This window comes from Pipra filicauda, unplaced genomic scaffold (genome assembly GCF_003945595.2).
Source record: "Pipra filicauda isolate LSUMZ 115617 unplaced genomic scaffold, ASM394559v2 scaffold1089_size45846_pilon, whole genome shotgun sequence".
Classification (NCBI taxonomy): Eukaryota; Metazoa; Chordata; class Aves; order Passeriformes; family Pipridae; genus Pipra; species Pipra filicauda.
Genome location: NW_024103528.1, coordinates 29,722 through 45,846, shown reverse-complemented (window position 1 = coordinate 45,846; position 16,125 = coordinate 29,722). Strand labels below are relative to the sequence as shown.

General features: G+C 48.6%; 1 protein-coding gene across 1 annotated transcript; it reads left to right on the top strand.

Annotated features, from left to right (window-relative positions):
* Positions 1-115: 115 nt before the first annotated feature.
* On the top strand, positions 116-14,592 carry LOC114001853 (mitochondrial import inner membrane translocase subunit TIM44; the record flags this gene model as incomplete). The annotated part of the gene is made up of 8 exons (XM_039380611.1): positions 116-255; positions 887-972; positions 3,759-3,851; positions 4,145-4,269; positions 6,407-6,457; positions 9,128-9,217; positions 10,801-10,911; positions 14,018-14,592. Coding segments are annotated over 8 exons (816 nt in total), but the record flags the coding sequence as incomplete, so codon positions are not given.
* Positions 14,593-16,125: the final 1,533 nt, after the last annotated feature.

Sequence of the window (16,125 nt, the reverse complement as noted above, 5' to 3'; positions counted from 1 at the left end):
CCATCCCTGGAAGTGCCCAAGGCCAGGCTGGAGAAGGGAAGCTCCAGGGGCACTTTCTGGGAAGGGTGAGGGGGGGCCAATAAATGGAACCTGACAGGGATTCTTTTCCTTCCAGGGAGTAGAAACTGTTAAGAAGGAAATCGATGAAAGTGTTTTGGGGCAAACTGGGCCCTACAAACGTCCGGAGCGGCTCCGGAAACGAACGGAATATTCCGGAGAGAGGATCAAAGAGGAGAGGATATTTGAGGCTAATGAGTAGGTATTGGGCTCATCTGGGGTGGGTATTTCTGTGTCTAATTGAACAAAACCCTTCCAAACTGAACTACAGGGCAGGGATTAAAAGCCAGGAGCTGGATGAGGCTTTGGGGGGTGAACAGGGAGCTCCTGGAGCACATTCCCAGCGGGAGCTGATGATCCTGAGTCTTCCCAGAGTGAAAGTGGGCACTTGAAACTTATAAATTTAATGGTCAAAGATGAAATTTTGACTTGGGCACGTGTTTTATTGTCAGTTTTAACATCTTCACATGGATTTAGGCTTGGAATTAGGACTGAGCCTGAGCTCCCCTGCTGCTTCAACCCTCTCAGTCAATTATTATTTATGTGGTGTGTTATTTCCCTGCTGTACCAATTATGGGGTGTCTGATTAATTAATGGGGTTCTAATTTACTTAGAATTATAATTCTAAGTAATTCTGATTATAATTAATTTATGGGGTTCTGATTTATCTGGTGTATAATTTATGGGCTTATCACTGATGTGTCTCCTCACTTCTGTTCTACATCAGCCTCAGGGCTGCAGGGATGTTCCTCCTCTTTGTTCTCCCACTGTTGTAAGTTGATTTTCTCCCCTGTCTCCATGTTTTATCCCTGTTTCCTGCCCTTTCCAGGGAGGCCATGGGAATGGTGCTGCACAAAGACTCCAAGTGGTACCAGCAGTGGAAAGATTTCAAGGACAACAACGTGGTTTTCAACAGTGAGTGTTTGAGAGGCAAAGCAGGAGCTTCCTTCTTTTTCCCAGCCCTGATTCCTGCTGGTGTGGGTCTCATTCCATCTGTGCCAATCCCAAATTCCCAGCCTTCCTGTGGAAGGGGTTGGAGCTGGTGCTGGGAGTGGTGTGAATGCTCCATCTGTGTTCCAGCCCCTCCTGCTGGATCAGTCCCTGCAGGCACCAAAACCTGTTTTCCAAAAGAACTCTTGGAGCTCTTCTTTGTCCCCGTTTTTCCCTCATCAGCCTCGTGGTGGCTCTGGGAAGAGGCTGGAAGGGCACATCCTGCAGCAGGGAGGGGGCAGGAGAGGGCACCAGGTCTGCTCCTCCTGGCCTGGAGCTGAGGAGAATCCTTATAAATCAACAGGGTGGGGAGAGGCTGGGATGGAATTCCCAGAGAAGCTGTGGCTGCCCCAGCCCTGGAAGTGTCCAAGGCTGGGTTGGAGAAGGGAAGGATCCAGGGAGACCTGAGAGCCCCTTCCAGGGCCTGAAGGGGCTCCAGGAGAGCTGGAGAGGGACTTGGGATGAGGGATGGAGGGACAGGACACAGGGAATGGCTTCCCAGTGCCAGAGGGCAGGGATAGATAGGATATTGGGAAGGAATTCCTGGCTGGGAGGGTGGGAGGGGCTGGGATGGAATTCCCAGAGAAGCTGTGGCTGCCCCATCCCTGGAAGTGTCCAAGGCCAGATTGGAGCACTCTGGGATAGTGGGAGGTGTCCCTGCCCATGGTAGGGTTTGGAATGAGATGATCTTTAAGGTCTTTCCAATCCAAACCACTCTGGGATTCCCTGATCCTAAAATCTGGTTTCTGTTGGCCCCTGCCCAGATCTCTGGAATATCTGGGACTTTGCCTCCTTCCCATTTTTATTGCAAAACCTTACAAATTGTGAATATCTTTGGGTAGTTTATTTAGGGATTTCATGTTTCTGAGAGGCAGAAAAAGCCCTAAAACCAGAACCCTTCAACAAATCAAACCCATCCCTGGCAGTGCTGGAGGGGGGAAAAGATTTGTTCAGGAACCAAATGATCGTGTGAAAGTACAACATAATTAACTTCACATCCTGTTTCTTCCCAGCTTTTAAAGCAGAGCTCCTTGGGAAGTGTCCAGGAGTGGGTTTTACATCCCACTTTTTGGGCTTTCCAAGGAGAGGTGCTCCTCAAACTCCCCCCCCTCCAGCCCTGAGCCATCTGCCCAAGCTTGGAGGGTGGTTTTTTTTAGGCTTCAGGCATTTTTCCAAGGCTGGTTTTGAGTCCAGGCTGAGCTGCAGCTGCCCCAGGCTCTGCCTTCAGGTACCACCTGGATGTCCCACGCTGAGAACACTCCGTGTTCCTACCGGGAGAATCCTCCAGGGAATAATTCCCATTTTTAACCAAAGAACTTCCCTGCAGGGCCCGTTCTCCCTTCTGTGGGTCTGATCCCTCTGATGGTGCCCAGAGCCCTGATTTGCTGCAGCAATGCCCTGTTTGCTTCAATATCTGGGTTTTTTTAGGTCCTCCCCTGCCTTTTCTGCCCTTGGGATTTTTCCTCTGCAGAGTTTTCCATTCTGGAGCCAGGACACACTTGGCTTCCTCCCTCAGCGAGGCTGAGAAGCACTTGGAGCTGCTTAAAAACTGCACCCTCACTGATGTGGGGCTCTTTTATTAAAAATTTGACCAAGTTTAAGGTCTATTCTATCATTTTCCTCCCCTGGTGAAACTTTCTGGGGTGGGTTTCACATCTCCTGCCCCTTGTAGGGCACTGAATCGAGGGGTGAGACTGTTCCTTGTGTAAGTACTTAGAGCTGCTTAAAACCTTTACCCTCACTGATATGGGGCTGTTTTATTAAAAATTTGGCCAAGTTTAAGATCTATTCTATGATTTTCCACCCCTGGTGAAACTTTCTGGGGTGATTTTCACATCTCCTGCCCCTTGTAGGGCACTGAATCGAGGGGTGAGACTGTTCCTGGTGTTCTCAGACTGTTCCTGGTGTAATCAGATTATTCCTGGTGTAATCAGATTACTCCTGATTTAATCAGACTGTTCCTGGTGTCATCAGACTATTCTTGATTTAATCAGACTGTTCCTGATTTAATCAGACTGTTCCTGGTGTAGGGCAGTTTTCTGGTGTGTTTTCTGCCTGCAAATCTTCCAGAAGCTCCCAAAGTTTGTGGCAGCTGAAGCAGGAGAACCAATTCTTGGGAGCTGAGAACCAGTTTTTGGGAGTTGAGAACCAGTTCCTGGGAGTTGAGAACCAGTTTTTGGGAGTTGGGAACCAATTCTTGGGATTTGAGAACCAGTTCCTGGGAGTTGAGAACCAGTTCTTGGGAATTGAGAACCAATTCTTGGGAGTTGAGAACCAATTCTTGGGAGCTGAGAACCAGTTCTTGGGAGTTGAGAACCAGTTCCTGGGAGTTGAGAACCAGTTTTTGGGAGTTGGGAACCAATTCTTGGGATTTGAGAACCAGTTCCTGGGAGTTGAGAACCAGTTCTTGGGAATTGAGAACCAGTTCTTGGGAGTTGAGAACCAATTCTTGGGATTTGAGAACCAGTTCTTGGGAGTTGAGAACCAGTTCTTGGGAGTTGAGAACCAGTTTTTGGGAGTTGAGAACCACTTCCTGGGAGTTGGGAACCAATTCTTGGGAGTTGAGAAGGAGGACGATGGGAAAGGTCCCTCGTGGTCGGTGCCTGTTGTGATCCAGGAGATTGAGGAGGGAACTGGGAGCTCTGATTCCCAACCTCTGGCAGGTTTCCTGGATCAGGAGGGGCTCTGAGCTCTCTCTGCTCTCCTGGCAGGGTTCTTTGAGATGAAGATGAAGTACGACGAGAGCGACAACGCCTTCATCCGAGCGTCCCGCGCCGTCACCGACAAAGTCACCGACTTGATAGGTAACAACTCCTCCCTGAGCTCCCCCTGCTCCTCCTTGTGCTGTTTCCCACCTTTTGGGACAAATTCTGGGAGCTTTCCAGCATTTTCCACACGTTTTCCACGCGCTTTGCCTGGATCGTTCTCCGGGATCGCGCAGGGATCAGAAGGGCTCTGAGGTAACAAGTTAAGCCTGGGATAAATCTCTGGGATAAATCTCAGGCTTAACTTAAAGCCTGGAGTTGTTCCTCCCTCTGGTCTTGCCTTGTTACACCCCCTCCAGGGCTGGTTTTGTGCCACTGCCTTGTTTTCCCAGGTGGATTGTTCTCCAAGACGGAGATGTCGGAGGTGTTGACGGAGATCCTCCGAGTGGATCCCTCCTTTGACAAGGATCGTTTCCTGAAGCAGTGTGAGCGGGACATCATCCCCAACGTCCTGGAGGTGAGGGAGGGAGACATTCCTTGGATTTTTTTTTTTCCCTTTTTTTACTTTGTTTTTACTTTTTTTTTTACTTCGTCCTTTCATTTTTTTCCCGTCGCCCAAACGAAAAGGCGGGGCGGGATTTGCTCCTCGAACATCCTTGGGAAAGGAAGTTGGAGCCCAAGTAACCAGCAAATTCCATCAGAAAACCAGCAAATTCCCTCAGGAAACCAGCAAATTCCCTCAGGAAACCAGCAAATTCCCTCAGGAAACCAGAAAATTTACTCAGAAAACCAATAAATCCCATCAGAAAACCAGCAAATTCCCTCAGAAAACTAGAAAATTCCCTCAGAAAACTAGAAAATTCCCTCAGGAAACTAGAAAATTCCCTCAGGAAACCAGAAAATTCCATCAGAAAACCAGAAAATTCCCTCAGAAAACCAGCAAATTCCCTCAGAAAACCAGAAAATTCCCTCAGAAAACTAGAAAATACCCTCAGAAAACCAGCAAATTCCCTCAGGAAACCAGAAAATTCCCTCAGAAAACTAGAAAATTCCCTCAGAAAACCAGCAAATTCCATCAGAAAAACAGTAAATTTCCTCAGAAAAGCAGAAAATTCCCTCAGAATATTTCATTATTTAAAAGACTAATAAATTCTTTTTCTGGCCTGGAAAACAGCAAATCATCCTCTGCCCTGAGAAATGATGTGGGATCAGAGGGATCAGAGGGATCAAAGGGAAGGGGGTGATAAAAAATGGATAAGGGAAGGAATTTGGGGCGTGCCAAAAGGATCTGGGACTCAGGAGAAGAGCAGGGTCAGTGGAATAAAAACTAACCTGAGGAATAAAAACTGATCTGGGGAATAAAAACTGACCTGAGGAATAAAAACTAAGGAATAAAAACTGATCTGGGGAATAAAAACTGATCTGGGGAATAAAAACTGATCTGGGGAATAAAAACTGGTCTGGGGAATAAAAACTGATCTGAGGAGTAAAAATTGATCTGAGGAATAAAAACTGATCTGAGGAATAAAAACTAAGGAATAAAAACTGATCTGGGGAATAAAAACTGATCTGGGGAATAAAAACTGATCTGAGGAGTAAAAATTGATCTGGGGAATAAAAACTGATCTGAGGAATAAAAACTGATCTGAGGAATAAAAACTAAGGAATAAAAACTGATCTGAGGAATAAAAACTAAGGAATAAAAACTGATCTGAGGAATAAAAACTAAGGAATAAAAACTGATCTGGGGAATAAAAACTGATCTGGGGAATAAAAACTGATCTGAGGAATAAAAACTAATTTGAAGAGTAAAAACTAATTTGAAGAGTAAAAACTGATCTGGGGAATAAAAACAAATCTGGGGAATAAAAACTGATCTGAGGAATAAAAACTGATCTGGGGAATTAAAACTGATCTGAGGAATAAAAACTGATCCCAAGTGGGCTTTGTCCCTGACTTCCTGGGATGTGATGGCTCAGGGACAAGAGGGAGCTCTCTGGGAATCTGCTCTTCCTCTCAGTGCCAGGGAAAAGTTGGGAAAAACCTCTTGGAGAAGGAATTTTTCCTGCCAGTTTACAATTTTATAAAGCATTGGATTAAAAACCACCCTTCCCACCCTGAGCTAACTTGATTTTTGGTGTCTGCCAAAAACAGACCCAGCGGGGGTTTTGTCAGGAATTCCAGGGGGTTTAGTCCAGAATTCCAGGGGTTTAGTCCAGAATTCCAGGGGTTTAGTCCAGAATTCCAGGGGTTTCTCAAAGACAAACCTTTCCCAGGAGTTTCCAGTGGAATCTGGTCGTTCCAGGCCCTGAATTTTTCAGAACCTCGAAAACTTCCTGATCTGACTCTTGGCGTGTCCCTCCTGCTTCTGTTCGATCCCACCCCTCAGGATTCCCCAGGAATGGGAATTCTGGGGACTTTTTTGGAAATTTTAACGGGAAATTCAACAGGAAAGTTTACCAGGAAGGTTTAGGAGCTTCATCCTGGAAATTTATTGGATTTATTGGACCCAGTTCATGCGTGTTTTTTGAAGTCCTTATTCCTGTTCCTCTTTGAAACTCCCGTTTTCCTTGGATTTAGGGTGTTTTGCTGCTGGAATTGCTGCTTATTTCCACCCTGTGTTAAAATGTCCCTGTTTTATTCCCTTTTCCCAGGCTCTGATATCCGGGGAGCTCGAGATCCTCAAGGATTGGTGCTACGAGGCCGTGAGTGGAGCTCCTGGAAATGTCCTGGGAAGGGGGGAATTCTCCCTTGGAAGGGGGTTTATTGGGCTTTTTTTTGGCTTGGGAGCTGGGCCTGGTCATCCTGGAGAAGAGGCTGAGAGGGGATTTATGTCAGAAATATAATAATATATTATATCATAATATAATAGTATATATAATATATATAATAATATAATATATTGTATTTTTTGACTCCATGGAAGCAGAGCCTTGCCTGAAAATAGATTTGTTCTGGGCTTCACTCCTCCAAAATGACTGTGCTCCAAAATCCAAAATAATTCTGTTTAGAATCCAAAATAATTGGGCTGTAGAATCCTAAATAATTGGGATTTAGAATCCAAAATGATTGTGATGTAGAATTCAAAACTATTGTGCTGTAGGATCCAAAAGAATTGTGTTTAAAATCCAAAAGAATTGTGATGTAAAATCCAAAATAATTGGGATGCAAATTCCAAAATAATTGGGATGTAAAATCCAAAATAATTGTGTTTAAAATCCAAAATAATTGGGATGTAGAATCCAACATAATTGGGATGTAAAAATCCAAAATAACTGGGATGTAAAATCCAGAATAATTGTGTTTAAAATCCAAAATAATTGGGCTGTAGAATCCAAAATACTTGGAATGTAGAATCCAAAATAATTGGGATGTAAAATCCAAAATAATTGTGTTTAAAATCCAAAATAATTGAGATGTAGAATCCGAAATAATTGGGCTGTAGAATCCAAAATAATTCTGTTCAGAATCCAAAATCATTGTGATGTAAAATCCAAAACAATTATGATTTAAAATCCAAAACAATTGTGATGGAAAATCCAAAATAATTGGGCTGTAGAATCCAAAATAATTGGATTTTAGGCCCCAAAATAATTGGATTTTAGGCCCAAAATAATTGTGTTTTAGGCCCCAAAATAATTGGATTTTAGCCCCAAAATAATTGGATTTTAGGCTTCAAAATATTCCTGCTGTCTGGTTAACCACTGGAATTTCTCGGAGCGAGTCTCCTCCGTGTCCCCACCACCAGAGGGCTGGAAGAGGCAGGATTTTGGAAGGATTCCCCTGGGAAAAGCAGTGGATTCCTTGTGCTTCCCGAGCCCAAAAATCAAACATTTCGGAGCCTTGTAATTAGAAATTAAAGCTCTTAAGTCCAGAATCAGCAGGAAAATAAGAAAGGGGAGGATAATGGGAGAATATTCCCGATATTTGGAGGTAAAGCCTCTTAAGGGAGTCATCCCACAGGATGAGTTTGGGATCGTTAAAGCCTTGGAATAAAACCGGCAGCACAAAATCCGTGGGGGGGTTTTATCCCAAATCCCACTGGTGGAAGGGAAAATCCCGCTCTGGAAGGGAAAATCTCAGTGCTGGAAGGGAGTATTCCATTGTTGGGAGGGAGAATCCCACTCTGGAAGGGAGAATCCCACTGGTGGGAGGGAGAATCCCACTGCTGGAAGGGAGAATTCCACTGCTGGAAGGGAGTATTCCACTGCTGAGAGGGAGAATCCCACTCTGGAAGGGAGAATTCCACTGATGGAAGGGAGAATCCCACTCTGGAAGGCAGAATCCCACTGCTAGAAGGGAGAATTCCACTGGTGGAAGGGAGAATCCCAGTGGTGGAAGGGAAAATCCCACTGCTGAGAGGGAGAATCCCACTGTGGAAGGGAGTATTCCACTAGTGGAAGGGAAAATCCCACTCTGGAAGGGAGGATCCCACTCCAGAAGGGAAAATCCCACTGGTGGAAGGGAGAATCCTACTCTGGGAGGGAAAATCTCAGTGCTGGAAGGGCGAATCCCACTCTGGAAGGGGAATCCCACTAGTGGAAGGGAAAATCCTACTGCTGGAATGGAGAATCCCACTCTGGAAGGGAGAATCCCACTGCTAGAAGGGAGAATTCCACTGGTGGAAGGGAAAAATCCCAGTGCTGGAAGGCAGAATCCCGCTCTGGAAGGGAGAACTCCTGGAATTGTGTGCTCAAACCGGGATGCTTTGGGATTTGCTGCCCTTGGAATTCCCTCTCTGTGGCTCCAGTCCTGGAATTCCTGGGGGATGTTCCCTCGTGGCGAAGGGTGGAAGGTCCTTGGCGGGGGAGGGAGGTGCTGTTTGATTCCTGCCGGGAATGCTCCGGGAATGCTGGAAACAGGGAGAGATTCAGCATTCCCGAGGGTTCTGATCCATAAATAACCATCCAGCTGTGCCTCAGAGGAGCCAGGGAATGCTGGGCTGCCTCCAGGGCTGGCTGGGAATTGGGAAAACAACCTGGATCCCAGATTGTTCCTCCCTGTCTGCCCAGGATTGGGAATGCCTTGGTGTCCACACATCCTGGGCAGGGAAAAATGGGATTTAGAAGGGAATTCTGGGGAACCCCGGAGCGCTGGTGCAGCTCTCTGCTACCAGACACCCATCCAGCACCTTCCCAAAATTATTTAGGGCTTTGGGAGATCCCCAAAAACGGGCTGGGAAGCTGCAGGGACACCCGAGCTGCCCCCAAAAGGTGGTGCTTGGAGAGTCCTGATATCCCTGGATATCCCACTGCAATATCCCAGCAGATCCCTCTTCCCTTTGGTTTTTTGCTAGTTCTCCCTGCATGGAAATTCCCCTTTTTTCTTTGGGACAGGACAATTCCAAAGGGGTTTTTTTTGTTGCTTCCTTTTAGACTTACAGCCAGCTGGCTCATCCCATCCAGCAAGCCAAAGCCTTGGGGCTCCAGTTCCATTCCAGGATCCTGGACATCGACAACATCGACGTGAGTGTCCCAGGATTTCACTTTGGGGCCTGGATTAAACTCAGCGGGGGTTTTCTTGGAATTTTTAAGGTTGGAAAACACCTCCAAGGTCATCAAATCCAACCGTTTTTGCTTTAACTGCTGGGTTTTGCCTCTGGGGTTGGGCAGCTCTGCTCCCACAGGGACAGATCCCAGGGCTGGAAGGGAGAATTCCAGTGCTGGGAGGGAATATCCCACTGGTGGAAGGGAGAATCCCACTCTGGAAGGGAGAATCCCACTGCTGGAAGGGAGAATCTCACTCTGGAAGGGAGAATCCCACTGCTGGAAGGGAGAATCTCACTCTGGAAGGGAGCATCCCACTGCTGGAAGGGAGAATCTCACTGGTGGAAGGGAGAATTCCATTGCTGGAAGGGAGAATTCCAATGCTGGAAGGGAGTATTCCACTGCTGGAAGGGAGAATCCCACTCTGGAAGGGAGAATCCCACTGGTGGAATGGGAGAATCCCACTGGTAGAATGGGAGAATCCCACTCTGGAAGGGAGAATTCCAGTACTGGGAGGGAGAATCCCACTCTGGAAGGGAAAATCCCAGTGCTGGAAGGCAGAATCCCACTGTGGAAGGGAGTATTCCACTAGTGGAAGGGAGAATCCCACTCTGGAAGGGAAAATCCCACTGCTGAGAGGGAAAATCCCACTGCTGGAAGGGCGAATCCCACTCTGGAAGGGAAAATCCCACTGCTGAGAGGGAAAATCCCACTGCTGAGAGGGAGAATCCCACTCTGGAAGGGAGAATCCCTCTGATGGGAGGGAGAATCCCGCTCCGGAAGGGAAAACTCCTGGAATTTTGTGCTCAAGCCCGAGTGTGTGGTTTGTGTCCTTGCTCCCGGGGCACCTTGGCTCGGCTCAGCAGCAGCTGGGTTGGGGAAGGCTAATCCCAAAGGCAAACAGCACATTCCCGGGGGATTCAGGCAGGATCATGGACATTCCTGCCGTGCCTCAAGGTCAGGCAGGGCAGGAATGGCTGGAGAGAGTCCAGGCTGCTGTTCTGGAACGTTCCGGAGGGTTCTGGGCGGGCAGGGAGCGGCTCCCGCAGGGCACTGTTGGGATTTGCTGGTTTTCTGAGGGAATTTTCTGGTTTTCTGATGGAATTTACTGGTTTTCTGATGGGATTTGTGTGCTTTCTGAGGGAATTTTCTGGTTTTTTGAGGGAATTTTCTGGTTTTCTGAGGGAATTTTCTGGTTTTCTGAGGGAATTTTCTAGTTTTCTGATGGAATTTGCTTATTTTCTGATGGAACTTGCTGGTTTTCTGAGGGAATTTTCTGGTTTTCTGAGGGAATTTTCTGGCTTTTCTGAGGGAATTTTCTGGTTTTCTGAGGGAATTTTCTAGTTTTCTGAGGGAATTTTTTGGGTTTCTGAGGAAATTTTCTGGTTTTCTGATGGAATTTTCTAGTTTTCTGATGGAACTTGCTGGTTTTCTGAGGGAATTTTCTAGTTTTCTGATGGAATTTTCTGCTTTTCTGAGGGAATTTTCTAGTTTTCTGAGGGAATTTTCTGTTTTTCTGAGGGGATTTCCTTATTTTCTGACGGAATTCCCTCTCCTTGCAGTTGGCCATGGGGAAGATGATGGAGCAGGGACCAGTTTTGATCATCACCTTCCAGGCTCAGGTCGTGATGGTGATAAAGAACCACAAAGGAGAGGTGGTGGAAGGAAATCCGGTGAGTGGGGGCTGGGACAGCCTCATCCTACTCTTTTTCCCTCTTTTTTTTCCCTTCCTAAAAGGCACTGGAAAATCCTTTGCCGAACAAGGGGTTGAAGTTGTTTGGGGGGAAATCACTCAATTAAAATCACTCAGTAATAAAATTAATAACGAGGCTGCTGCCTCCCCACACTTCACACAAAATAAAACCCCACAAGCCCTTATTCCATGAAATTCCGTGGAATTCCATGGAATTCCGCCATCCAGAAATTGGATTTAACGCCGTGTGTGGTTCCTGGGGAAGCCTCGGGCAGGGAATGATTTGTGGAGCAAATCCCTGGCACCCCTTGGGAGTTGGGGCTGGAGTGATGTCAAGCTGTCAGAACATCCTTGTTCCCAGAATTGATGACAGAGGAGCCTCTGGAATACCTTTATTCCCAGGAGTTTCACTCCAGACAGCTCCAACTTGCCTCGTGCCTGTGCAATATTTAAGTAGCTTAATGATGGCTAATGAGGGAGATGTCTGGAGCTGGCAGTTCCCAGCTCGTTTTCCTTGGGATTAATACAGGTATTTAATAAATATTGGCTTTTTTTCTTTTTTTTTGCAACCCTTACCTTTAGTTTGCAAAAAAAAAAAAGGGGATTAATTTGAATTCTTGGGCTGATTTACAGCCTGTCACTGGGGCTGCAGGGGGAGGAACAGCTGATCCAGTGATTCCTTGCATTAAATTAGTGCATTCCTGGAAGATGGATATTGATGGGATCATTGTGGAACAGGATATCAAAGTCTGTTGGCTGTCTGGTTTCTCTGGGGGCAGCAATAAATCAAGGAGATGCATTAAAACCTTCCACTGGAAACCAAAATTGAGCTTTAATCAAGTGGCAGCCTGGGTGGTGACTGGGATTGGGGCGTTTTAGGGGAAGAGGAGCCTCAAATCCATGGAATCACAGGATGATTTGGGTTGGAAGGGGCCTTAAACTCATCCTTAAACACCTTCCACTATCCCAGGTTGCCCCAAATTGGCTTTGGGGGCTTTGGAGCAGCCACAACTTCCAGCTGCAAACTGGAAATTCTCCAAACAGGCATTGCTTGGAATCCCCCCTGGGATTTTTAGCCTGCTTGGAATTGTTCAGGTTCCCAGAAAATTGAGAAGAGGAGGCCTTGGACAACCAGGTCAAGGGAATCTCTTTAAAATCCTGGTGTTTGCAGAGCAGATTTCGGGACAGATTGGCAGAAATCTGCCTTTGGGGGGGTCCAGAATTCCCCCTTTCCATGGATATATGGAGCAGATGCCCACTGAGGATTAAGATATTCCCCATTAATAAGAGCACCAGGTCAGAAAAAAACCCCAAATCCTAAAAACCCACCCAAATCCAGGTTCCACTAAATCAGTTTAAACCACTAAATCAGTTCAAGCCACTTCACCTCGAGCTTATTCCAAGTGATTTATCCTCAGGAAAGATCCATTGGGATGGTTGTGGATGTGTTTTCCTTCTCTTATCCCCTCTTTTTCCTCCTGGTACATCCCAAAAACATCTGGATGACCCCCAACTTTTCCCACTTCGGGGCAGAACTGAAGCGAAATCATCTGAAACACTCCAAAAAAATAAAGAAAATTTGCTTTAAAATACCTGATATTTCCAAATGCAGCTCCCAGGGAAAGAGCTGGAGCCACGGGAAAGATCCTAAATCTTGGATGGAAAGTTCCAGCCCAGGCAGTTTTAAACCCCAGAAATTTCTGCTTAAAAAAAAAAACAAGGTCAAGTCTTATCCAACTTTTGGCAGTGGGGCCTCCTAATGTGTGTCAGGCAGGGATTTTTGGGAACCCTGGTTCTAATTTTGGAAATTCGGCGAGTTTTGATCTTGTGATGAAGTTCCAGGAGAGGGAAGTTGGAAGCAGAGAGGAAAATCACAGGAACGGTCTCCGTGGGAGGGAAAGGAATCCTGGAATTATTCAGGTTAAAAAGGAGCTTTGGGATCATCAGTCCATGTCCCCCAAGGGCCACAGCCACAGGTTTTTTGGGAATTTCCAGGGGTGGGGACCCTTTCCATGAAAAAACAGGATCCCTGATGTTCAAGCTAAACCTCCTCTGGTGTGACTCGAGGTCCTGGGATTTGTGTTTTCTGGGAAAAGAGACTCCCCCTGGATCCCCCCTCTTGGCAGGGAGTTGTGGAGAGGGAGAAGGTTCTCCCTGAGCCCCCTTTGCTCCAGGCTGAGCCCCCCTAGATCCATCAGAAACGGGGATCCTTTCCCCCTGAGCTGGAAACTGGGAATTGGGAGCCCCTTTTTTGCAGGCTGAGCACCCTCAGCTCCATCAGAAACTTGGATCCTTTCCCCCCAAACTGGGAACTGGGAGCCCTTTTCTCCAGGCTGAGCTCCCCCAGATCCATCAGAAACATGGATCCTTTCCCCCTGAGTTGGGAACTGGGAATTGGGAGCCCCTTTTCTGCAGGCTGAGCACCCTCAGATCCATCAGAAACGTGGATCATTTCCCCTCAAACTTGGAATTGGGAGCCCCTTTTCTCCAGGCTGAGCCCCCTCAGCTCCATCAGATCCTTCAGAAACATGGATCCTTTCCCCCTGAGCTGGAAACTGGGAATTGGGAGCCCCTTTTCTGCAGGCTGAGCACCCTCAGCTCCATCAGAAACGTGGATCATTTCCCCCCAAACTGGGAACTGGGAATTGGAATTCCCTTTTTTGCAGGCTCAGCTCCATCAGAAATGTGGATCCTTTCCCCTCAAAACTGGGAACTGGGAATTGGGAGCCCCTTTTCTCCAGGCTGAGCTCCTTCAACTCCATCAGAAACGGGAATCCTTTCCCCCCAGACTGGGAACCAGGAATTGGGAGCCCTTTTTCTCCAGGCTGAGTCCCCCCAGATCCATCAGAAACGTGGATCCTTTCCCCTCAAACTGGGAACTGGGAATTGGGAGCCCTTTTCTGCAGACTGAGCCCCCTCAGCTCCATCAGAAACGTGGATCCTTTCCCCTCAGAGCTGGGAACTGGGAATTGGGAGTCCCCTTTTTGCAGGCTGAGCCCCCCCAGCTCCATCAGAAACGTGGATCCTGTGCCTGGGAGCTGGGAGCTGTGTCCCTGCCCTGGCTAATCCCGGGATTTTCCCTGCAGGACAAGGTGCTGAGGATGCTCTACGTGTGGGCCCTGTGCCGGGACCAGGACGAGCTCAATCCCTACGCGGCCTGGAGGCTCCTGGACATCTCCTCGTCCAGCACCGAGCAGGTCCTCTGAGGAATCCATGCATCCAGGGCCTTCCTGACCCTCTGGAGCTCGGAACTCGCCCCAGCCTCCTGGACTGTGGGGGGAAAAAGCCAGGCTGGGGGCTCTTGGGGGGGCTCTTTTTTGGGAGAGCGGGTGATCCCGGTGATCCCAAATCCCCGGAGGAACCGGGCGGGTGTGCCCTCCCTGCCCCGTGCTTTGCTGTGTCCAAGGGTTTGTAGAGCTCCACCTCAGAGACACGGCCTGGTCCTTCTTTCGTCGTGCCTGGAGCGTTTCCCAGGATTCCAGCGAGGTGGGAATCGGGAGGGGGCCGTTCCGGGTCTAATTCCCATCTCCGGCGGCCTCGGAGCAGCCCTGGAAAAGCCTTTTTTCCACTCTGAGCTGCCACATGTCCTGTCCAAGCTCCACCACCAGGCCTTGTGTCCCTGCCTCGCACTTTACCAGCCAAATACAAGCAGGACTTTGCAGCTGGAGTCAGGCTGGATTTGTGGGATGGCCGGGAATGGTTGGGAATGGCAGCTGGGGGGGAGGGTTGTGTGGTTGGGTCTCCACAGGGGGGACGTTGTGGTGGCTTCTGGTGCCACCAAAGAGCCACAGCCGAGGCTGGGTGGGGTCGGTGGGGTGGGGAGGAGGAGCAGGGGGGGTGGGAAAAGTGGGATAGGGGAGGAGGGAGCGGGTGGAGTGAGGAGTGGGAAGGTGAGGAGGTGGAATGGCAGAGGAGTGGGAAGGTGAGGAGGAGCAGGTGGAGTGTCAGGAGTGGGAAGGTGAGGAGGAGCAGGTGGAGTGTCAGGAGTGGGAAGGTGAGGAGGAGCAGGTGGAGTGTCAGGAGTGGGAAGGTGAGAAGGAGCAGGTGGAGTGTCAGGAGTGGGAAAGTGAGGAGGAGATGGAGTGTCAGGAGTGGAGAAGTGAAGGAGGGGGTGGGATGTCAGAGGAGTGGGAAGGTGAGGGAGCAGGAAGAGTGTCAGGAATGGGAAGGTGAAGAGGGAGCAGGTGGAATGTGAGAGGAATGGGAAGGTGAGGAACAGATGAAGTGAGGAATGGGAAAGCGAGGGAGCAGGTGGAATGTCAGGAGTGGGAAGGAGAGGAACAGGTGGAGTGAGGAATGGGAAAGTGAGGGAGCAAGTGGAATGTCAGAGGAATGGGAAGGTGAGGGAGCAGGAAGAGTGTCAGGAATGGGAGGGTGAAGAGGGAGCAGGTGGAATGTGAGAGGAATGAGAAGGAGAGGAGTGAACAGGTGGAATGTCAGGAGTGGGAAGGTGAGGGAGCAAATGGAGTGTAAGGAATGGAAGGTGAGGAGGAGATGGAGTGTCAGGAGTGGGAAAGTGAGGAAGAGGTGGAATGTCAGAGGAGTGGGAGAGGTGAGGATGGAGCAAGTGGAGTGTCAGGAGTGGGAAAGTGAGGGAGCAAGAAGAGTGTCAGGAATGGGAAGATGAAGAGGGAACAGGTGGAATGTCAGGAGTGGGAAGGTGAAGAGGAGCAGGTGGAGTGAGGAATGGGAAGATGAGGCACTAAATGGAGTGTAAGGAATGGGAAGGTGAGGAGGAGATGGAGTGTCAGGAGTGGGAAGATGAGGATGGAGCAAGTGGAGTGTCAGGAGTGGGAAGGTGAGGAACAGGTGGAGTGAGGAATGGGAGAGTGAGGGAGCAGGTGGAATGTCAGAGGAATGGGAAGGGCTCCAAGAGGGATGTGTGAGGCAGCTGCTAAAAGGCTGGGAAGTTGTTTTGCACTTCCCAGCTCGGCCCTGGCACCATCCCGAAGATTCCAGCTGGTTTTTGCTGCTCTTCCCAAGCTGTGAAATCCGGGGATGCATCTGCTGGAGGGAGAGGAGCTGCTGAAGTGTCTGTGCCCAGAGCCAGCCCACACACAGCTGGAGCTCTGGGCACCTTCAGGGAGCCCTGCATGGAAGGGTTTCCATGGATTTGGGCAGGGATCCGTGCCAGGTCCGGGAAGCAGTGCCAGCTGTCCCTGAGGGAGCATCCCCACCCGAAATCCAGGATCTG